The sequence below is a fragment of the Gobio gobio genome (genome assembly GCF_949357685.1).
Source record: "Gobio gobio genome assembly, chromosome: 1".
Lineage (NCBI taxonomy): Eukaryota > Metazoa > Chordata > Actinopteri > Cypriniformes > Gobionidae > Gobio > Gobio gobio.
The window spans coordinates 775,908-801,420 of record NC_137097.1 but is presented as its reverse complement, the minus strand read 5'-3'; the positions used below and the strand labels follow the sequence as shown (position 1 = coordinate 801,420).

At 39.8% G+C, this 25,513-nt stretch overlaps 1 protein-coding gene across 1 annotated transcript in view; it reads left to right on the top strand.

Moving 5' to 3' along the window:
- LOC307127900 (heat shock 70 kDa protein 12A-like) overlaps positions 1-23,737 on the top strand; it is a 43,246-nt gene extending 19,509 nt beyond the window's left edge. The window contains exons 3-4 of the mRNA XM_079819403.1: positions 10,456-10,627; positions 20,727-23,737. Of these exons, the coding sequence (XP_079675529.1) occupies positions 10,456-10,627; positions 20,727-21,766 (1,212 nt within the window). The 3' untranslated portion in view covers positions 21,767-23,737. The remainder of the gene's footprint in view (positions 1-10,455; positions 10,628-20,726) is intronic.
- Positions 23,738-25,513: the final 1,776 nt, after the last annotated feature.

Below are 25,513 nucleotides of genomic sequence, written 5' to 3'. Positions count from 1 at the left end.
GCTCAGAACGTGGTCGTATCTGTTGCTGCCTCACAAGCTGTAGATTCAGATCCTTGGATCTTTTGTTGTCTCTCTGGATTAACCAGAGGCTCAGAACGTGGTTGCTCTGTCACAGTCTCATCCTCGCAGGAGAAACTCAGAACATTACGGTGTATCTGTTATGTCTCTCTTGAAGGGAGACTCAGAACTTTGTGAACTGTTACAGTCTCATCCTTGCTGGGGAGATTCAGAAACTGTTGCTCTGTCACAATCTCTCTCAAGGAGAAACTCAGAACAAGGTGTGTCTGTTGAAAGGGTACCTTTATTCTTTTCCGAATAGGAGGAGATTGCAATTTGGCGCTTCTCCCTTCCAGTGTTGCGATTGGCTGCTGGCATCAGAGGGGGTCCACAGTGAGACTCACCCTCCTTTCTCCTGTGGAACTCATTTGCATACTGTACACAGTTAGAAGTCTTTAAAGTGTCTTTAAAATTTACCAATGAATTTCTCACTTTCCAAACCATCATCAGAATACACTTGGCAATATTCTAAACAAATAGAAACCAAACATGATGGGAAAAGATTTAACTGTTCATTAATTTGTTCATTAACAGCTGATTCTGTGTAAGATGGATTACAAATAGCTGTCACTGAGAATACTTATTTCTCTGAATAAGTATGAAATGGATGTGTGCAGTTTACATCAGTCTAAAGGTTTCCAAACATAGTTATGACTGGATTTGGATAGATCATTTTGGTCTTTCTTTCACCCACTACTGCGGAGGTCCTGTGGAATTTGTATGGCAGTCATAGACCAGGACATTGGAGATGTGGGTGAAGGGCAGAAACTGCATGTGGGCCAATGAGATGTCTTGTCCTTCCTGGGCTTGGTACAAGAGCTGGTCTTTTTGGCCTCTAAGAGGTGTCTGGATGTTGTCATAGCATCTTATCTGATGGCGTTGGACAGTTTGTTTGTCTCCGTCTACCAAGATCCAATCAAAATGTTGCAAACCTTTGTCCACTGTTATGGACAGAGAGTGGCCATAAACTGGGCCCTGGAATGTGCTGTCCACTACAACAGCATGTTTGATACATGTTGGTAGTATCCTGTTGATAACATGTTGATAGCATCCCGACATGGTCTTTAAAAATGTTTAATTAAATTCACAGTTTTGGACATAACAGCCTCAGATTTGAAATGAAGCATGAACACACTTGTGGCTTCACTTTAGTTGTGGTTATAAGTTGTTATACTACATTCACATCATATTTTTATACATTTAAAAATATATTCTTAATATATTTTTTTGTTTTGTTTTCATGTTTGAGCCTATATATCTCCATATTACAGTTTTTGCCTATTGCTTACACAGGTTTTGCTAAATTTGGCTCATTGTGTCAAAACTCTACACACAAGCAAATAAGACACAACATTGGGAAATAAACCATTCACATATATGTCAAATTGAAACTCTACTATCAAAACCTAACAATCCTTTGTCAAAATGTCACTCTGATGACAAAATGATACCCACTTGCATCATATGAATACACTTTCAGATCAGCAGCAACACACTAGTCTACTTTATATAAAAAAAACCACAGTCTTTTGTTTTCAATGTTTTTATTCAGTTCCATAGAGGGCATGTTTTCACAACAACCAAAAAAATGAAGTAATGAATTCAAAATCATTACATTAGTATATTTTACAGTACAGTAAATTCAGTTAAATCAAAAATAAAACCAACAATACACTACTGTAAACACAGAAAAACACAATTGTGCGCAAGTGGGCTTATGGATCCTGCCGTCTTTTGGGGTCTGGCCACAGGATCTCATCAACATCACAAGCAATGTCTTCTCTTGCTAAGCATCGGGGAAAATATCCCCTTGTGTGCCGAATCCATCCCTGGATTGACCTCACCTCAATGTCTCCGCAGGCCTGTCCCATTGCCTGCAGAAGAGGCATACGGGCATGTGGTTGGCGGTCATATACGCGCCATCTCCAAGCGGAAAAAAATTCCTCTATAGGATTTAGAAATGGCGAGTAAGGGGGCAAGTACAGAACTTCAAATTGATCATGGTTGGTGAACCAGTTCTGGACCAGAGCAGCCCGATGGAAACTGACATTATGCTCTGGTCCATCCTGTACAACTGCATCATGAAGTGCATCTAGAAATGTGATTATGTGTTGCGCATTATAGGGACCCAGTTTGGCATGATGGTGCAGTAGCCCTCGAATACTTATGGCAGCACACAATGTGATATTTCCCCCGCGCTGCCCCGGGACGTGCAAAATTGCCCTTTGGCCAATTATATTACGTCCCCGTCGTCTGTTTTTGCTAAGGTTGAATCCAGCCTCGTCGATGTAAATACATTAATGCGGCTGGGCAGCTCCATCCATGTCCAAGATTCTCTGTAACAAAAAATACACGTTGTGGATGGCTTTACTCAAAGCACACACTTACACTACTACATATACAGAACCGACCCATCCCACCACACAGGTACCGGTGTAGCTTTCTGAATGAATCTATGTGGTACTAATCCAGTGGTACATATTCATCTGTTGCTGGACTGCACCCATTCTTTATTGTAAATGTAAAGGACGGAAACACTTACCTGTACATATTCATGTCGAAGTTCGTTGACCCTGACACTGTTCCTCTCAAATGGGACCCTGTACAGTTGCTTCATGGTCATGTTGTGCTTTACCAAGATCCGTCTGATAGTTGTGATGCTTACTCGATTTATGTTGTTGAATACTTGCCTATCTGCAAGTATTTGTTGCTGTAGCTGGTGGAGACGGATTGCATTGTTTGCTCTGACTAGGTTCACTATGGCAAGTTCCTGCTGTTCGGTGAACAGGCGTTGGCATCCACCCCCAGCAGGTCTTCTAGCCATTCTGTAGAAAAATGCAACCACAAATTGTTCTCGTTTGCTTCTTTTTTACAGTACTGTGTATACTGAACTTTACTGTATTTACCATACACAGTACTGAAACATCTCAACACGTTATCACTGTATGTTTCACAAAACTACCAATTTTGTTGAAAAAGGAGCATTAGCCACCCTGGAATACAATACATGTGATACAGTAACGTGATATGGTACAGTACTGTAAATACTCTAGATACAGTCTGAGTAGAGTAGAGAGTTGAAGACATACCTGTTTTCCAGTCAGAATGTCCTTATTATGGATGAAACTGTGAAGCGGCTTAGATTAGGATGGACTCTCTGCCCAGCTTCCCTCATAGTCAAGCCATGGTTGATGACATGGTCCACCAAAGTTGCTCTCATGTCATCCGAAATAATGGTCCTTACGTGGCCTCTTTGACCACGTCCTCCTCCTCTCTCTCTCTCTCTCTCTCTCTCTCTCTCTCTCTCTCTCTCTCTCTCTCTCTCTCTCTCTCTCTCTCTGTCCTCCTCTTCCTCTTCCTCTGCCTCTGCCTCTAGCTCTCCCTGCCTCCATGCTTGCAAAGTTCTCAAAATGGCTTAACTGTGGCCTTTTTGTAGCTGGCTGATTGGTGTTCATTTTTGTAAGTAAGTGTTTTCAGGTGTGTGTCTATGTCTTTTCAATTAACCAATGTGTGTTGTATTTTGAATAGATGTGTTTTCCCAATGGTACCCTGAGATTTCATTTTTGAACTAAGTGTCTTATGTATGAAATAGTGTGTAGTGTCTAGGAGCAAGTGTGTTGCAGAAAGGAGCAAGTGTGTTACAGAATTGCAACTAAAGTGCAAAGCAGCGCTTTTGTTTAAGGTATGGTTACACTTTGTTTAAGGTATAGTAACAACAACTTCAAGTTTTGTTACTTTGGTTTAAGCATGTGTCTATAGTGTTCAAGCAACGGGCAAAAACTGTAATAACTGTCTGAGTAATTCTGAGTTTTCAGCTGTAAATTCTCAAGTGTTGGCTTTCTAGAAATATATTGGTCATGTGTCTATTCAGAATAACTTGTTAGCAGCAGCCCTTTTACTATGGGTATGTCAAAATGCCCCACTTGCCAAAAAGGGGTTAACGGGTTTAGCCAATTCTCCTCCTATAGCAGTAAATTAGTGTGCGAGTGTGTGTGTGAGTGCATGAGTGTGTGTGTGTGTGTGTGTGTGTGTGTGTGTGTGTGTTGTATATTGTCAATCTTACATGTAAAGAAGTCCATAAAGTCATTACAGCTGTGCTGTTTACAACCATCAGAAGTTGAAGCTTTATTTTTGGTTAATGTAGCCAATTAGAGATTTGTATCGAATAAATACCTAGGGGTTGTGTTTGTTTTCTTCTAAGAGAGTCGAGAAATAAGCAGATCTAGCAGTTTTTACGGTCTGTCTGTATGCGATCATGCTCTCTTTCCACGAATTATGAAAGACCTCTAGTTTTGTTTTTTTCCAGCTGCGCTCCATTTCTCTGAGTCCACTCGAGTCCCATTCAAAATATTTCATGATTATTGCTTTACGTTAATATTTCTTTAAATTGATGTCCAATGATTAGTAATTTCTTTTTTCGCAACTGTGCATGACTTGAGACGTTAGTGCAAAGACTCCCTTTGTTCTCTCCCACACCCGTGCCCTGCCTACTATCGATTCTATTTTACACTGTGTCCATGGGCCATCAAACCTGTAGTGATCCCACTTTCCAGAAAGTCACATTGCTACATTATTTCTCTTCTTTTGTCTTTTTGTTGATATAAAAATATATATGATAAATAAAAAATAAAACAACAACAACAACATGAGATACAATTAGTAGCAGATGATAGAATAATTGAAGTCATAATAGTAAATAATACAATTAATACAGATACGACTGCTGACAGTCTCAACACTGAACATCTTCCCCAAAAAATGTCTGACAGAAGGCCGCCCGCCCTCTCTCCCTCCGGCACATTCACACTTTTGCATTAAAGACAGCAATTTTTCTGCAGTCACTCTTGTGCACGCCTCCGTAACTAAAAAGTTAATTAAATTGAGTTCTAATGTTGTTTGTGGATTTTCTCTGAACTCGGTCTCGACTCAGACTCAAATGAGCTGGTCTCGACTACAAAACCCATCTGAACATTCCCTTTCCTTCACGATTCCACAGCATGGCCAGGACACCAGATCCCCTGTTTATTTGGACAATTTGGGCCGAGTCCACACGTACACAGGTATTTTTATAACCAGTTTTTCCTCCGTTTTAAAAATCGCGTCCACACAAGCATGGTTTTAAAAAAATCTCTGTCCACATGAAAACGCAAAACCGCGCTATGATTGGCTGCCTGATTTCCACATGGGTCCCATCCACGGCACCGATGCACTGAGGGATGCCATAGGCTCAGTGAAACCCTTCTACAAGCTTACTTTGGACTCAGTGACAGGTAACTGTATATACACAGGGGCAGGGCCCAAGTGGACTGTAAAGGCTTCACACACTTGCCTTACTATTTTGTATTATTGCATTCTGGCGCCTCTGTTCTGCAATACAATGAGATAACTGTGCATGTATCTGTATACATGTGATAAGCGCTGTTAGCAGTAGTTATTAAAAGCTATGTCCGCCATTGCATAGATTTATTGCATAGACTCGACTCATGTAAACAAAAGCGATAACGGCGCACAATCTGATGTCAAACAAAGGAGAGAATGGCGCACACTTCGACTTAACAAGCCCAAATCTCCGGTTTCACCGTCTACACGACAATGTTGTAACCAGAGTTTCAGAGTTTTGCGTGTGGACGAACAGCCAAACCGCGTAGAAAAAGCTGTGGTTTTGAAAATACCCGTGTTCGTGTGGAAAGGACCTTATTTTCCCTTGTTGACATTTTATGGTTTATTTCTGTTAAATAAATGCCTCACAGAGGTCTGTTTACAGTGCATAAATTGAAATTATCACAGTTACATTCAGTTTGTCTTAGTTATCATGGACTTTTAGTTTGTTTTCATTCATTTGTTCCTTTGTTTTTTCCCACCATTCCTGTTACCATCATTATGAGTTAATTTGGTTCAGTTGTGTTCAATGAATCATGTTGTTTGAGTTCCTATTTAAGTTGTGCCCTCATGTTCATTCTATGAACAGTCACGTTAACAGTTTCACTGCATGAAAAGTGGGATTTTCGTCAGTATGTGACACTGTAGATTGCCGTGAAACTTCAGGTTTACGACTGTGCGCGGCAATTTGCAGGCAACACCGAAAACTGCCGGAAATTGTCGTAAATTGACGTGGGCCTTGCTTGGCAGTTGTCCCCCCATGACCCCCCCTCCCCTTAATTCTAGGGGGGGCTTTATCATGTAAATGAACATGCTGTGAGCTACACAAATGCAAATCAGAGTAGCAGCAGGGGGAGTTTTATCTAGGTTCTGAATTTTTTTAACTAAAACAAGTTTAAAGTTTAAGTTAAAATGTTAACTTAAATTTAAGTTAAATGTACTCGTTTTAGTTCACATTACTAAATTTTTAGGGCAACCAGTTTGCTCCAATTTTTTAAGTAGATTCAACTTGTCCGGGCTCACAGTGTAGATTAATTACTCTGTATGTCATTAGCAATAACCAATGTTATGTAAAAAAAAAAAAAAAAAAATACAGGACAGCAGTTCATGTCTTCAACCTTTAGAGAGGTTATGTGATGCAACAAGACAATGAACCAAAGCACACAAATAAATCAAGTAAAGCATACAGTTTACATACCAAAATTAATTTTTCCACCCTGCACTGTGAATGATTTTTTAAATGGCTATTAATCATAATTGTGAAAAGTACAAGTTTGTGTGTTAATAGTTAAGTCAGATTGTGTTTTTCTGTAATTGTCATTTAAATTGAGCTCACACCACATTTTATGAATTATCAATGCAGATTTTCAAGAGGTGGTTTCCTGGACAGGGTTTAAATTATGCCAAGAGTAGGCCTTAATCTAGTTAATCGTGAGTTAAAAAATTGTTGTCTGGAACAAAGATTAAGCACATATTACTAACACCTGGACTATGAGTCCTGAACTAAAATAAACTGGATTCATTTACAGTTTTATCTAATTGCTTACACACAATTTCTGAAAATGTGGCTCCATTTCTTGTAACTCTACACACAAAACACACAACATGCAAAACATCAGACATCTCTTGCAAAAGCAACACTTTGTGCAAAACTATTTTAACTCTTCCAAAAATGTTGTTTTGGCCTATATATAAAACTACACACAAATATGCACAACTGAGGAATTTACAGTTGAACTGAAATCAACTGAACTGAATCAACACTGAAGTCACTTGAGCTGAATATTGACACTATATTGGCTTGTTAGAGCCGGTTTACCGCAGAATTTGTTTTGAACTTGTTACTGAAGCTGCTATGAAACAATATATTTTGTTGGATGCATATTCTTTCTTTCTCAAACCTTAGTTTTGATTTCTAAGTGATCAATTTATGTGTAAGTGTTTTCACACATGATCATTGGCTGTATGGGTCCTCAGTAAATTAATGTGGCATTTAAATGGCAAAAGTTATTCTTGTCTCTATAACTTATGGCTTCCTAAAGACACGTTTATGGGTAAATAAAATATTAATAATATAAATAAAATGAATATCAAAACATATTTTAAATTTAATGAAGTCATTTTATTATAGCACTCATCAGATGTTCCTGGAAACAAAACAGAGACAGAACAGTATAAACAAACTATACAACAAACTAAACACCAAATTACAAAATCATTATTATGTGAAAGTGAATAAAGTTGTGTGTGTGTGTGTGTTTTCAGTTATAAATATGTGCTGTGTAAATTAGCCTATACTTTTAGAAATTATATATAGCCTAACTTTAAAAAACAAACAATAACCCATAGCCTATAGATAAATTATAATAATTGTATAATATTAAGCATTTACTTAATATACATTGTAACATTAGGCTACTTTACTCTAGCACAGTAGTCAGTTAAGCAATTAATTAATATCTTATATTAATATGTATGTAGCTTAGGCTACATCTAAAGGTAAGTCTGCTTTAAAAAAAAAAATATTACACTTCGACATGTACAGAATGTGTGCGTTAAGAAACACGTTCAAATGTGTCTTCTTAACATGTTAAAACTGTGCGTCGACTGTGTGTGTATGCCTGTTACACGACCAGAATATGCGTGTCTACACATACAAAAGAAACACGTAAAAAATTGCTGCGTTGAAGCGGAAAACAGGGCGTGTTGAAACGATCATAAGTCACGCGTTTCGTATTGAGATTTGGCCCCGGGCGCGTTCCATATCAGAGCCCTAGTCCAATGAGGTGCGAGGTCGAGGTCATGGCCATGACACGTAGAAGACGAGCTTTAAACTTTTTTTTATGTTTTTTGCTGCTTTCCTTTTTCGTGATCAACAATGACAGGACACCGTCTTCAACTCAATCTCTGCATGGACGCGACAAACTTTTTGGACTCATTTTCAGGAGGCTGTCTTCGTCTTCACAACTCTGAGGCAAACTGCAGTCGCTATGAACCAGAGCATGGGTAATGTAACGTTACGATTTAAAGAATATGCTTTTATTCAGCTGTATAAGGAAATGGATGCGTTAATAGATCCGAGCTTATAACTGCACATTTTGTTTACACAGACTATCCTCGCCTCATAACGAAGCCGTGAGCTCTTATCTGCTTGGAGAGATTTCCGCGAGTCCAGATTTAACCGCTGATCACGACGACAGTGTGTGTAACTTAAGTATAACTTCTGTTTTTCTCATTCCTTGTTTAATTTTACCGTGACTGTTTTTATTAATACCAGTCTCATGTAATTGTTTTCCAGCTGCCTGTAAGACGTATTATGAATCGACACGCCGGAGCTTCAGATACAAACAACCTGAACTTATGCTGCCTTCACGTGCTCTCGGAATTATCGTAAATACGAGTTTCCTAGGTAAACATTGCACATGAACGCCCTCACATTTTGAAACTTGAATGCAATGCGCTCGTAATCACGATTTCAGAAGTCGGAATCATCAAATTTCCGATAGCACGTGAAGGCAGCATTACATCGCAGGCAGAGTTTAGCTCGGAGTCGATCAAGAAGAAAAAGGGTAAGATTTATTATATTAGATCCGTTTTTTGTCAATGTGAGTATTTTTCAGGTTGCTTATTGTCTTTATGGATTGTATTACAGTTGCTGGAAGCGAGAGTGTGCTGGATGAGGTGGACGTTTGGAAGTCCGCGACCATTGAACTCATATCTGACGAGGAAGACGGCTTTGTTGACGGGGTGTCTGGATGGATTGTGCGGCCACCGCCCTCTCGCAGCCTGGAGCACGCCGAACTTTACATTACATTACGAGACGTTGCTGCTGCACTGTACATAGTTGTGTGTTTAACAATAAAGCTCTTTCTTTGAGTAAACCGCTGTGTTTTATAAATGAAGCCCTTTCTTTGAATGAACAGCTGTATGCTTATAAATGAAGCCCTTTCTTTGTATAAACGGCACGGTCCGTATAATTTTCCCATATATTCCTTGATGGTATGAATACTTCATAGCACAATAACATTAATATAAAACAAATTATTACAACATAAATTATATATTTATTATTATTATTGGGGTTTACATTTATAATGAGCCAGGGGGACCAATAATGATTGGTTTGCAGTGATCTGCCAACCACTCACGAGGGAATTTTCTTTTTTAAATGTAGTGGCTTCAGCCAATAGTGAGTGAGTAAATTCAAGTCTGGCCGTTGACTCTCTGGTTTCGCTGCTATTCATATGCAAATTAGAGGCGTCGCACCTCCGCGGGCTCTCAGCGGGGGGGGGGGCTCTCCACCTACGTCATGGTTCGTTTACGACAATTTGTGGCACAGACGAACGCGACGTTCGCTGCCTCTAAATTGTCGAAAACTGCCGAAAATTAGGGAGATTTCCGGGAGTATACAGGCGTTTACGGGGTCGAAAATCCCACTTTTCATGCAGTGTTTGGTGTGTGTTAGTCGTCTTTGTATGGATTGCTACCTGTCTGGTGTAATATAAGTAAAGTTGCCTGTTTGAATCTTCATCTTCTGTCTACGTCTTCCTGCCTGCATGCACCCGTTACAGAAATAATAATAGGGAATAGAAAATAGTTCTGAAATTCTAACGGTTAATTATTTGAATAAACATGAAAAAAAAAAATCCTTATTTGTTTCCTATTTATTGCAAATTTTCTGTTGTGTTTCAGTATTGACCAACTTTAGGGTCTTATATAAAATTTTCCTAAATTGTGAAAATGCATAAAAAGATTTCAGTGTAGATTTATATATTTCAAATACAAAGCAATACAAATATAGAATTGGAAAGAAAAGATAAGGAAGTCAACCTTATACAAACCTGATTTTGCACCACTTCTGTAAAATGACCAACTACCATAATTGTAAAGTGGATTTCTTAATAGATTGAAAGAGCTTTTTTTATTTATTTTTTTACTTTACAGTAAAATCAATAACTACACTAGTTATATGGGGAGAAAAAAGAAGCTTTGTCATTCTGCTGCACATATCTTTCATAGGCAGGTCTTGTGAAGGGCTCGGAGCCAGAGAAGCTTGTCTTTGCTTTGGAGCCGGAGGCTGCATCTGTGTTCTGTAAGCAACTACCAAGTGACAGCTTCATAGCAGAGGACACATGTGAAGACACACTGGAACAAACACCTGGAACCCGGTATATGGTTGTGGATTGTGGAGGTACAGTATGCCTATCATGTTATACCTACTAGCAGTGTTGGGTGTAACTGTAATAATATAACTTTTTTCAGTAACTGGTAGTGTAAGGCATTACTCGTCTGAAAATGGTAATATTATTACAGTTTTCCCGAGCTAGTTACTTGCGTTACATTTGCCAGTAGCACCTTCATCACACACAAGGCACACAACACAGAGAACAGAAGGGAAGGGGAGGAGGGCGTGAATGGAACAGTGATTGGTCTGGGTTTGGCACGAGGTATCATTTACCATCACCGATTGGTCGACACCCGGCAGCCAGCAGCAGAGCGGCACCCTCAAAGACAGATGGGGAAAAATGGAAGCGTCAACAATGGCAAGCTCTTTTTCAGAGGAAGGTTCCCAGCAAAGAGAAAGCTAGTTTCGACGGGTGGAGATTCAGTAATTATTTTGAATATGTTAAACGGAAGGAAAATAACTTGACGGTGAAGTGCACACTCTGCCCGGGGAGAAAGCTGCTCTCCACCGCTTGTAACTCTACCTCCAACTTGAAGAAGCACCTGCAGCGACAGCACGGACACATAAAGCTCGTTGCGAAGCGACAGAGTGACATGAACGAGCAGCCCCACATGCAGCAAAAACTTTCATTTGAACATAAAGTACTAAAAAAAGTCAGTGAAAGACAGTGAAAAAAAAAGACAGTGCCAGTCTGTTGTTGGCGTAATAAAGACCCTAAAGAACACTTCTCCTTTGTATGTTCTCCCTCCATCTGATGCATCTCAGGCAATTATAGAGTTATTAAGAACAAAAATTTAACTAGTAATATAACTAGTAATATAACTAGTTACTTTCTCCAGGGAGTAATAAAGTAAAGTAAGGCATTACTATTTTTGAGAGTAATATGTAATATGTAATATATTACTTTTTTGTCCGCGGGGTCTTAAAAACTATTAAAAGTTGATAAATCAATTTAGAGAAAAATAAAGTCTTAAAGGGATAGTTCACACAAAAATGCAAATGTGATGTTTATCTGCTTACCCCCAGGGCATCCAAGATATATGTGACTTTGTTTCTTCAGTAGAACACAAATGAAGATTTTTTACTCCAACCGTTGCATTCTCTCAGTCTAGTTGAGGTAGTTTCTGATATAAATAAAATAAACCAAATAAATACAGACTATCTGCATACTGTACATTAAAATAACAGTACCATAAATTACAGCCTTCATAATAAACTCCACATAATGCACTGATACATAAATATAATCAAGAAATATATTAACATGAATCTGCAATAATAACAAACTGTATAGTGCAATGAAATTGACAGAACCAACAAATTATAGATTATACAGGTGCTGGTCATATAATTAGAATATCATCAAAAAGTTGATTTGTTTCTCTAATTCCATTCAAAAAGTGAAACTTGTATGTTATATTTATTCATTACACACAGACTGATATATTTCAAATGTTTATTTCTTTTAATTTTAATGATTATAACTGAACTGAATGAAAATCCCAAATTCAGAATCTCAGAAAATTAGAATATTACTTAAGACCAATACAAAGAAAGGATTTTTAGAAATCTTGGCTAACTGAAAAGTATAAACATGAAAAGTATGAGCATGTCCAGCACTCAATACTTAGTTGGGGCTCCTTTTGCCTGAATTACTGCAGTGATGCGGCGTGGCATGAGGAGATCAGTCTGTGGCTCTGCTCAGGTGTTATGAGAGCCCAGGTTGCTCTGATAGTGGCCTTCAGCTCTTCTGCATATCACATCTTCCTCTTCACAATACCCCATAGATTTTCTTAAGGGGGTTAAGGTCAGGCGAGTTTGCTGGCCAATTAAGAACAGGGATACCATGGTCCTTAAACCAGGTACTGGTTGCTTTGGCACTGTGTGCAGGTGCCAAGTCCTGTTGGAAAATGAAATCTGCATCTCCATAAAGTTGGTCAGCAGCAGGAAGCATGAAGTGCTCTAAAACTTCCTGGTATACGGCTGCATTGACCTTGGACCTCAGAAAACACAGTGGACTAACACCAGCAGATGACATGGCACCCCAAACCATCACTGACTGTGGAAACTTTACACTGGACCTCAATGGGTTTGAATGGGTTTTGTTTAACAAATCTATCCAGGTTGTGGTTATCCCTATTGCTTGTACACTTTTTTCTGCCACATCTTTTCCTTCCCTTCGACTCTCTATTAATGTGCTTGGACACAGAGCTCTGTGAACAGCCAGCCTCTTTTGCAATGACCTTTTGTGTCTTGCTCTCCTTGTGCAAGGTGTCAATGGTCGTCTTTTGGACAACTGTCAAGTCAGCAGTCTTCCCCATGATTGTGTAGCCTACAGAACTAGACTGAGAGACCATTTAAAGGCCTTTGCAGGTGTTTTGAGTTAATCAGCTGATTAGAGTGTGGCACCAGGGGTCTTCAATATTGAACCTTTTCACAATATTCTAATTTTCTGAGATACTGAATTTGGGATTTTCCTTAGTTGTCAGTTATAATCATCAAAATTTAAATAAATAAGCATTTGAAATATATCAGTCTGTGTGTAACGAATTAATATAATATACAAGTTTCACTTTTTGCATGGAATTAGGGAAATAAATCAACTTTTTGATGATATTCTAATTATATGACCAGCACCTATAGGAATTTAACTGGATCATTAATACAGGCAGGAATAATAACAGCCAGTGAAGGATATTATCACACTAGGAAATGTTGCACATTGAAGTGATAACTTTGTAAACATGAACAATACGAGCCGTGATGCTAGCGGGTCGAATCCGCTCGTTAAACAGGATCAAGTTACACTCAGAAAGATTGCTAAACATCAACATCGTCATAAACCTGGTCTAACCTAGCGCCGTTGGTATACAGCATAATCATCTGAGTTATTAACAATATACATGTAAATAAATTTACTTCATCACAAACTTTCTCTTGCACATAAACGCTGCAGCTGACTGAGAGCGCATGATCTGACTCCTCCACTGGAGTAAGTGAATAGGCAGATACGCTAAGACTGTACGTGCTGGAAACGCTGCCCTATGTTACTTACGCAAGTCATAGCTTAAAACGTCACACACATAGCCAGCTTTAAACTTAAAGGAAGAGAATTCACAACATGTACAGACATCACTTCCTGTATGTGAGGTCTCTACACGATCTGGCGTAGTTTACGCAAACGCCAGAAGTGATCTCAGACAGATAGTGTACATTGACCTCCCTAACAGGAAGTGCAGCTATTGTATACAGCTGGCCACACCTCGCCAAAACCGTTTACTTGTGCGAGATCGGGTGATCAACACGTAAACCAACGCTACTTCACCACAAAGCCCACTACACTACACAGACAAACGTTCTAAATAACAGCTGAGCTACAAACCAATGAGAAAAATGATACTCACACAGATATTGCCTTTCCTGTTGGTCGAATGCTACTCTCTAGATTAAATATAGATTAATCATCATTAAAGCTACAATTTTCTCTGTCCCCTTTGATCTTTGATGAACACTAATGGCAGACATCATTAGTGCTGCTGTCACTTGAAGATCTGCTGTTGCCAAACATGACGCAGATCTAACGCGCTCTCATGCGCATCTCATTTTCTCACAAGTTCATCTAACACGTTATTTAACTCATTTTATACTCCTCTTATGAGAATACTCAACAAAACTGCCGTTTGTTGTTATTGTTTGTTCAAGAGCAAAAGAGAACTCGATGTGCACGAGACTGGCGCGAGTCTTTCTGTGCGTCAAGTGTGTGTGTGTGTCAGGGTGCGTCTCAATCAGCTTCCTAGATGAATCAGTATATCATGTACATGAATGTGGCCGACTCCCTGATCAGTGCCCTGACTACTGCACTAGGGAGCTGATTGAGACGCACTCACACAGCATTCATAGACAGCGCGTTCTCTTTTGTATTGGCGCGCTTAGATTGTTTAAAATCATCATGTATCACTAGAGAAAAATGGATATAAAAACAGACGCTGCGTTAATTGCATTAAATATTTTGAATGTGTTAAACTGAAAAAAATATTTGCACGCATTAACACGCTAATTTGCACAGCACTAGTTTATACACTCACCTAATGGATTATTAGGAACACCTGTTCAATTTCTCATTAATGCAATTATCTAATCAACCAATCACATAGCAGTTGCTTCAATGCATTTAGGGGTGTGGTCCTGGTCAAGACAATATCCTGAACTCCAAACTGAATGTCAGAATGGGAAAGAAAGGTGATTTAAGCAATTTTGAGCATGGCATGGTTATTGGTGCCAGACGGGCCGGTCTGAGTATTTCACAGTCTGCTCAGTTACTGGGATTTTCACACACAACCATTTCTAGGGTTTATAAAGAATGGTGTGGAAAGGGAAAAACATCCAGTATGCGGCAGTCCTGTGGGCGAAAATGCCTTGTTGATGCTAGAGGTCAGAGGAGAATGGGCCGACTGATTCAAGCTGATAGAAGAGCAACTTTGACTGAAATAACCACTCGTTACAACCGAGGTCTGCAGCAAAGCATTTGTGAAGCCACAACACGCACAACCTTGAAGCGGATGGGCTACAACAGCAGAAGACCCCACAGGGTACCACTCATCTCCACTACGGATAGGAAAAAGAGGCTACAATTAGCACGAGCTCACCAAAAATGGACAGTTGAAGACTGGAAAAATGTTGCCTGGTCTGATGAGTCTGGATTTCTGTTGAGACATTCAGATGGTAGAGTCAGAATTTGGTGTAAACAGAATGAGAACATGGATCCATCATGCCTTGTTACCACTGTGCAGGCTGCTGGTGGTGGTGGAATGGTGTGGGGGATGTTTTCTTGGCACACTTTAGGCCCCTTAGTGCCAATTGGGCATCGTTTAAATGCCACGGCCTACCTGAGCATTGTTTCTGACCATGTCCATCCCTTTATGACCACCATGTCCCCATCCTCTGATGGCTACTTCCAGCAGGATAATGCACCGTCACAAAGCTCCAATCATTTCAAATTGGTTTCTTGAGCATGACAATGAGTTCACTGGACTAAAATGGCCCCCACAGTCACCAGATCTCAACCCAATAGAGCATCTTTGGAATGTGGTGGAACGGGAGCTTCGTGCCCTGGATGTGCATCCCACAAATCTCCATCAACTGCAAGATGCTATCCTATCAATATGGGCCAACATTTCTAAAGAATGCTTTCAGCACCTTGTTGAATCAATGCCACGTAGAATTAAGGCAATTCTGAAGGTGAAAGGGGGTCAAACACAGTATTAGTATGGTGTTCCCAATAATCATTTAGGTGAGTGTATATTAAGTGATATCAAGTGGTTATATATAGGATATATGGGTTTAAAATGGTTTATTTGTCCTTTTCAAAAATAATTAAGTGAGTCACAAGTCTCAGGCAAATTCCTTCTGGTCATAAACCTTATCAGTTCCCATGTGTCCTGGTACCAGAGGCCTCTTCTTGCTCTTAGTGGTCTTTTGGGGGTTGAGTTTTAAAGATTATTTGTTAAATTGAACAAATAATTGTCTGATTTGTCTCAGTCGCTACAGTCTGTGGGTTTGCAAATTCTAGAAGCAGAGTGTCACTTCTCGAGCCCCCCTCAGAGAGACTGGATCTGGAACACAGGAAGTTTCTCAGGTTTGCTTTCATCTAAGCTTACCATTATCAGGTTCTTCCTATTATACAGTTTATGTCTCCGTTCCCTCTTTCAGGGAACAAGGGTTACATATGTAACAGAGACGTTTCCTCAAGTCGGTCAAGTTCAACGTACGTCAGAACTGACTGACGAATTGGGGGTATCGACCAACACGCCACATCCTTTGCCTGAGCTCCCTGGTCCGCCCTAACTGTTGGAGTAGGAAATCAGGGCTCTAAGCGGAGGAGGTCAGTCACTACTTTTCCGCAAGACCCACTCAGTGTGACTATTGGATAACGCTGGGAAAGTGTGCCCCTCTAGGGGAAGGGAACACTGTGTGGAAGCCACATCCTGCCCGTAGGTAGATGAAATGTAGAAGTTACACATATGGACTAGCCAAGCAGGGTAGTACAACATATGGAAGTCTCTGGGGTGCCTGTGGACAGTTCTCTGTGAACAAACACAGTTCATTAAGCAACTAGCAAGATCTGCTCCTCATTCTCCATGACTTTGCACAATTAGTTTGAGAAGGCTCACTGGGGCCATCTGTGTGCCATTGTGTCCGTGCCAAAGGGTCCCCTCCGTTAGGGAGTAAAACAACTGGCAATGTGACATGTCCGGAGAGGCAAACAGGTCTACCTGTGTGGCTCCAAAGTGTCTCCATATCAGCTGGAACGCCTGGGGATTCCCTGAAGTGCAGGCTGTCGTGAGAGCTTGTCGTCTGTATGATTGAGCACGTCTGGGATGGAATAGCACGAAGTGACTTCAGATGCTTCTGACTCCATAGGAGGAGATGGTGGGCGAGTTGCATCATGCAGCGGGAGTGGCGGGAGCGTAGATCACCTTGTTGCTTGATGTACGCAACGGTCGCAGTGCTGTCCGTACGGACCAGTACGTGATGCCACTACCCTTACGTGCTTAAAACTACCCTCATGCATTAAGAGTGCTTTGGTCTTGCATTAACATCTGCACCAGCTGAAGAGGCATCCTCCTAAATAGACAGGCTAGTAGCACACACTTTCAGTAAAACAGAGCAGGAACAGTCCAACCATTTGCCTCCGAAACTAAATTTTCAAAACCGCAACTTTTTCTACGCGGTTTGGCTGTTCGTCCACACGCAAACGCAGTATCCGGTTACTGAAACTGGACTTTTTTTAAAACTCCGGCCAGGGTGAAGATTTTTAGAAACTCTGGTTACAGCGTTTTCATGTAGACGGTGAAACCGGAGATTTGGGCTTGTTAAGTCGAAGTGTGCGCCATTCTCTCCCTTTTTTGACATCAGATTGTGCGCCGTTATTGCTTTTGTTTACATGAGTTGAGGCTATGCAATAAATCTATGCAATGGCGGACGTAGCTTTTAATAACTTTGCTAACAGCGCTTATCACATGTATACAGATACATGCACATATCACCCCCATTCTCAAATCACTCCACTGGCTTCCTGTCTCGCTCAGGATTGAGTATAAGATCTCCCTCCTCACTCATCAGTGCATCCATGGTGACGCACCCACCTATCTCAAGGAACTCCTCACCACACAAACATCCACACGTAATCTCCATTCTCTTTCAACACATCTTCTCAAAACTCCCACGACCAAACTCCGTACTATGGGAGATCAGGCCTTCTGCTCAGCAGCCCCTCGTCTGTGGAATGCTCTCCCTGACCACTTGCGGACCCCACAGACTGTAGATGCTATTAAATGTGGTCTTAAAACCCACCTTTTTAGCAGAGCTTTTGATTGATTTGTTACTCTTATTTTTCAGTTTTATTTATTCTTATTTATTTAATATATATAATTTTTTTTTTGTATTGTTTTAAATCTGTAGCACTTTGAGATTTTGTTTAATGTAAAGTGTGTTACAAATAAAATGTATTATTATTATTATTATTATTATTATTATTATTATTATTATTATTATTATCAGGGGCCAAGCACCGAAGGTGCGAAGGCACCTATTGAAACCGTTCCTATTATTATTATTATTCCTCCGATTCTTCTTCCGCCACGAAGTCTATGGCAGCCCATAGAACCGTATGGTAAAAAGTTGTGAAATTTGGCACACTCATAGAGGACAGTCTGAAAAGTCAACATAGCAAATTTGGAGTCTCTAACTCAATCCCTCTAGCGCCACCATCAGTCCAAAATTTGACTCATGTTTATGCTAATAACTTTTGAACCATAAGGGCTAGAAACAAAATTCTTTTTTCCTCGGATTCCTTGGCTCAAGACAATTCGATTGCACGAAATTGAACCAGATCATCTTCAGACGATGCTGACAAAAAATCTTACAAATCAAGTTGATTCATCAAATCATTTTCGATAAACGTGCAAACAAATTTTACGTAGCGGTTGCAAAAACACACTTAAGGCTATATCTCTGCAACGCTTTATCGTGTTCAAACCAAACTTGGTACATCTCATCACAAGCATGACTTGATAAAGTGTGTTTCAGTTTTCTGAAACGATTAAAGATTAGTTTAGTTGGCATACACTTGACACATGTCTCATAATGCTCAAAAATGTAAACGTCTGGGAGAATATCGGATGTGTATCAGAGTATAGGGTCTATGCATTCAGCCTTAAAGTGACAGCAGCTTTGTAAAGAGCTTTATAACTTTTATACAAGAATTGAAATGAGTTTAAGGTAGTCGTATGCTAGCATGTCGGATGGAGCATCCCTGACTGGCTTAAACCACCAAGATGGCACAGCGTGTGCATTTATACAACAATGCAACAATAATAAAATAATGCATTGACATAAAAAAGGAAATTTACTTTTGATACAAATAAAAAGTCAAATACTTCTGTACTTTTACTTAAGTAAAAATCTGTTTTTAGAACTTTTACTTGTAACGGAGTAATATTTGACCAGCAGTACTTTTACTTTTACTCAAGTAATAGAGTTGTGTACTTTGTCCACCTCTGATTGGCTCTGATGACAACACAGCTGTTCCACGATTGGCTCTGATGACAACACAGCTGTTCCACGATTGGCCAGATTCACCGCATGGCAGTGATCACGTGTGTTTCATGTTTATTCTAAAACCTTCAGCTCCACTAATGCGCACAAATCTGTTTTTTAATAACAGTAAAACCTCCTTTCATGTAGTCGTGATGTTATATGTCATGTTTATCAAAATAAAACTGATAAAAACATAGACCCCACTTCATTGATAGTGTAGGCTTATATGTTGAACTTTATTCTTGTACAAACACACGCTGTATTAAGCAGTGCATAAAGTATTACATGACAATAATGTCTCTGAAACATCTGTGTATTGCATTTATTTCACTTCAGCTGATAAAGTATGCAAACACAGCGCGAACGTCACTGCGGGAAGCAGAAAGTGTCCGACTTCACATCTCCGTTTGCAGCTCCTCCCCGCCTGCACGTGGCTACACTCGCTGATCGGTTCCATCCGGCCGCAGCCGATGTCCAACACACCCAACATGCTACAAGAGACTAGGGAACATGGCACATGACATTATCACATGAGGGCACAATGGAATCACATGACAAACCAGGAAACAAGACAATGAACATGATTAACTTAGAAACAAGACATTGAACATGGCAAACTGAGAACATGACAAACACACCGTGACAATAATGTAGAAATTAATAAATGAGTTTGTTCTACTTTTTACTTTAATTAATAATTTACTTTTTCATGAGATAATACAAACCCGATTCCAAAAAAGTTGGGACACTGTACAAATTGTGAATAAAAAAGGAATGCAATAATTTACAAATCTCAAACGTATATTTTATTCACAATAGAATATAGATAACATATCAAATGTTGAAAGTGAGACATTTTGAAATGTCATGCCAAATATTGGCTCATTTTGGATTTCATGAGAGCAACACATTCCAAAAAAGTTGGGACAGGTAGCAATAAGAGGCCGAAAAAGTTAAATGTACATATAAGGAACATCTGGAGGACCAATTTGCAACTTATTAGGTCAATTGGCAACATAATTGGGTATAAAAAGGAGCCTCTCAGGGGGGCAGTGTCTCTCAGAGTCAAGATGGGCAGAGGATCACCAATTCCCCCAATGCTGCGGCCAAAAATAGTGGAGCAATATCAGAAAGGAGTTTTTCAGAGAAAAATTGCAAAGAGTTTGAAGTTATCATCATCTACAGTGCATAATATCATCCAAAGATTCAATCTGGAACAATCTCTGTGTGTAAGGGTCAATGCCAGAAAACCATACTGGATGCCGTGATCTTCGGGCCCTTAGACACCACTGCATCACATACAGGAATGCTACTGTAATAGAAATCACAACATGGGCTCAGGAATACTTCCAGAAAACATTGTCAGTGAACACAATCCATGAGTGCATGTGGCATGGGAAGCCTACACATCTGGAAAGGCAACTTCCCAACTTTTTTGGAATCGGGTTGTAATAACAAGAATTATAATAATTATTATTTACAATAATGAAACTTACATATTTTGCAGGTGGAACGATTGACATGACAGTACATGAGGTGCTGGAGGAGGGACGTCTGAAGGAATTGCATGCTGCTTCAGGAAATGACATGGGTGGACAGACAGTAGACAGGAAGTTCATCTCTTTTCTGAAAGATGTATTCTCAGAGGACATTTTCATGAAATTTGAGCGTGAATACCCAGGAGAGGCGCTGGGATTAAAATATCAAATTGCTCAGTCAAAATCTTGGGAAGGGGACCCAGTGCTGATCTCATGCCCGGTTTCCTTGCAAAAACTTGCCGGGGAGAAAAAAAACATAGAAAGTTACTTTGAGGGTGTTCATGGAGCAGAGTGGGATGATGGAGCAATCCTAATTAAACAGCAACAACTAAAGAGCTTTTTTGATGACAGTCTCAGGGCGACTGCAGACAAAATTGAGCAAATCATGAAAAACACTGAGCTGAATATTCAGTACATGCTGTTAGTTGGGGGTTATGCTGATTGTCCAATTCTGAGAGAATTTATGAAGAAGCACTTTGGCTCTAAATGCAAAGTACTGTGCCCTGAAGAACCACAGGTAGCAATAATAAAAGGAGCAATCCTGTATGGCAAACAGCCTAAAGTGGTGGAATCCCGCGTAAGTGCTCTTACGTATGGGCTCTGTGTAAATGAGCTCTTTAATGAATTTACACACATGGGCAAGAGCAAATATGTAAGCGGTGAAGGACGTGAATATTGCAATGTCTGTTTTGGAAAACTTGTTGGCAAGGGACAATCAGTTCACTCTGATGAAGCTCAAACATTCACTTTACACCCAATAGACTCCAATCAAACATCAGTGATAATACATTTTTACAGCACTAACAGAACAAATGTAAAGTTTGTTGATGAGTGGGGGGTGGAGCCAATCGGCTCTTTTACAGTGCAGATGCCCAAAACCGTCCGGGGTTTGAGTCGTGAGGTCAGGTTAGAAATCAAATTTGGCTCCACTGAAATGAAGGCCACAGCAACTGATATTGATTCTGAAGAAACCGAATCAATCAAACTTGACTTTATGAGCGAGTCATAAATTGTGCTGAAACAAGGAGTAATCAAGACACCTCTAGCGTGCACTGTAAATCTACATATTTAGGCTTTTTAAAGGGGTGGTAAAACCCGAATTCACTTTTCTAACTTTAGCTAGCGTGTAATGTTGCTGCTTGAGCATAAACAACATCTGCAAAGTTACAACGTTCAAAGTTTAAAGCAAAGGGAGATATTTGCTTTTAAAGAAATCAATTTATAAGGACTACAGCAAACGGTCGGTAGGGACTACAGACATTCCTCCAGGGTTGCTGACATCACCAGTCCCAATATTTACATAAACCCCTCCTCTGAGAATATTAAATAAGGGTGGCGAGGCCATTTTGTATTGCTGTGGGGAATAGATATGGCGGTATAGTTAGGCTGGAGTGTTGTTGCCGCAATGCAGAAGAAACGCTGTTATTTTCATCCTGATTGCAGGTCCACTTTGTTCAGCCTTCCTAGGGATGGAGGAGTTAGAGATCAATGGTTAAAATTTATTTTTAACTCGGTCGCTCATAATTATTACCCAAATCTCGCTCTCTGTGCTGCACATTTCACGGAGGAAAGCTTCCACAATCTTCGCGAGTTCAATTCAGGATTCGCACAACGGCTTGTCCTGAAAGATGGATTTAAAAACAGAAGCTGTTTACGGGCCACAACCTGTAAGTATGATTTATTTTTCGTTGATGTGTTTTCCTGTAATAGTTCGTATTGTTAATTGTACGTTGTAGCAAGTAAGTACACAGATGACAACGCTTTTCTGCAAACCAGTTTGTTAAATGCTCATTCATACTTAACGTTATCCGACAAACACCTAACGTTACAAACTTTTTTTAAAATCTCAACAGCGAACTTGGCATTAGTGTAAATTATTCTTTGATTAGAGCTTTTATGTATTGTTTATCTACAGGCATGCTAAACATGGTTCTGTGTTTGATTTGGCTACTAGTGAAGCCAATATTTAGTGTTCGTTTTGGGTTAATAGTTCTTGCGACAGATATTTGGCTATAATTGTTCTAAAAATACAAAAGTAACAGTGCCATTCAGTAGTGATCACTATAGATCCGTAGTCTTTACTCTTGAGGACTGAACAGGTTCTGCTTGATCATCTTCACTAAAATTGTCTGGGTCTGATTCGGGCTCAAATTGATATGGTTTTATTGACGCCATTGTTTCTAATACTGCCAAAGCACAGTCTACCGGTAAAGGGAAGGGGCGTGACGTTTCCGACAAATGTGCACTAGGCGGTTAGAGAATCACAACACACTGGGCCAGCTAACCAATCTGAGCCCATTGCATATTTTTGAGGGACCGGCTTCATAGAACCCGGAAACCATCAGACCGTTTTTACAAGGAGGGACAGAGCAGTGTGGAATAAAGATCAAATATATGAAAAATAAATAAAAATAATTTTCGAAATCAAGCCTTCGAAAGAATGTGTTTTACCCCCCCTTTAAAAATCGTGTAATAGCAATCATATATAACACAGCCTATAGTACAGGTGAAGTTCCTAAATTTCTGGAGGAGTGAACCCATCTAATCTGATTGACCATATATATGCACTGTTACTACATGGTTTTTGATAAGCCAGTTTGGGCATTTCCGGTGAACTGTCATTCTGTACTCGCTGTACACAAAATCCCCAATGGTTGACTTTTTAAAGTTGTATTTCTATTTTAATGCAGTTATCACACTTACCTAATTTGCCAATTTGAAAGTTTGCCAATTTGAGGGTGCATGTAAACACACTCAACAAAGATATTGACACACCAATATGTGACATTTCACCGGAAGTTTTCCAGAGCATATAAGCATCCACTCATCTTCCTTTGGCATCAGCTGTTTTGACATCCCTCTACAACAACTGCAACTCTTTACAAGAAAGGTTGAATCTTTATCACAAGAGGAGTCTTACTATTGTTTTCTTTTACTAATTTGTGATTTCAACCACATCAAAGACCCCCCCCCCCCCCCCAAAAAAAAAAAAAAAACTAAAAACTAAGTGGAAATAAAGCAGCTTAGGCACTTGCAAACATAATACAATCGGCAAACTCTCTTTACATACTCAAATAAATTAGTCCATATAGAAAAATTTCATGAGTAGGCTCATTGCCCACAACACAAGAGCTCTAAGTCCAGGTAAACAAAAAATAATAAAAAAAGATGATTCTCAACAGTCCTTTTCTGCTTGGTGGTAGGTAAGATGTTTAAAGTCCTGATGAAAAAACAATTTCCACAAAAAAAGAGAAAAATAATAAATCCACTGATTCAGAGCCCTACAAAAAAATAGGGTATCCTTCAGCTATAAAAAGTCTCCAGAGTGTAGTCCAAAAATGTATATCCTAGACCAGAGCGGGCAAATACGAAACGGCTCCAAGGTCTACAACACAAAATCTCCATTCCCCAGAAATAAGTCTCAATTACTTTTACTCTGACAATTACTCTGAGCTATGTTAGCCAAAACAACTATGCCACTCTTCTCCTTATTCTTCTTTGGTGTTACACAAACGCGTCAAATCGCTTCAGAAGGCCTTTATTAACACCCCAGAGCCGCGTGGAGCAGTTATTTGACGGACAGATGCACTTTTTATGGACTTCAAAAACAGAGCAACTATGAATCAAATGCTAATGCTTGTAAATAAGCATGTAAGTATGTTAAACAAAATTGGGCTACAAACACTGCTTTGAGGAGTGCCATTATCTATTGTGTATATATTTGAGTAACATGATCCTACCTTAACCTGTATTGTACGATTAAAAAGGAAATCCATTATCCTATTATAAAACCTTCATTTAATACAAATTTTATCCAATTTAATTAATAGTCCCTCCTTCCACAACATAGGCTTTTTCCACATTGAAAACCACTCCAACTAACACTTCCTTATTTATAAATGCTTTTCTGATTTCAGATTCTAGACATATGATTGAATCCTTTCGACCCCTTCTAACAAACAAAACCTCCTCCATCAGCAGCCAATTCTCCACACCACAAACCGACACGCACATCTCAACAACCATCACACACACGCTCCCCTCCTTCTCTCTGCTCTCTGAAGCAGATGTCTCCAAACTCATCCTTTCCAATCACCCCACTACCTGTCCGCTTGATCCTATCCCCACCCACCTCCTTCAGGCCATTTCTTCTTCTGTTACTCCTGCACTCACTCACATTGTCAACACCTCTCTTCACACCGGGACCTTCCCCACAGCATTTAAAGGTCCCATGGCATGAAATTTTCATTTTATGAGGTATTTCAACATTAATAGGAGTTCCCCTAGCCTGAATATTGTCCCCAAGTGGATAGAAATGTTGATCTGTGTAAAACCGAGTTCTGGCTGTCTTTCTCTGCCTTTGAGAAAATGACAGGCCAGACGAGCCAATCCTGAAGTCTCCTGGTTTGACGTCCACACAGGAATGGTTTCCTCCCTTTCCTCCGCCCAGAGAATCTAGCACGCCCTTGCAAACGCTCGAGAGATCATGGCTTGTGAACGAGTGAATGCTGGCAGTTTCTCAGTGTTTGGATGTACAAATGAAAACAGAAGTCTTTTTTCAGTTCCTTCTAATCTGTGATCAGTGATTTCTGATGTGTAGCTAATTATTTATTATTCATGCACACACTGCGGCTTCTCTCTCTCCCGACAGAACGGTGTTTTCGTGTTTTCTATCTTGTGAGTCAGTGTTTTTGTATGTCCTCGTCGCGTCTATCTGTTCTACAATGTGCATACAGTCATGAGTTTCTGCTCAACA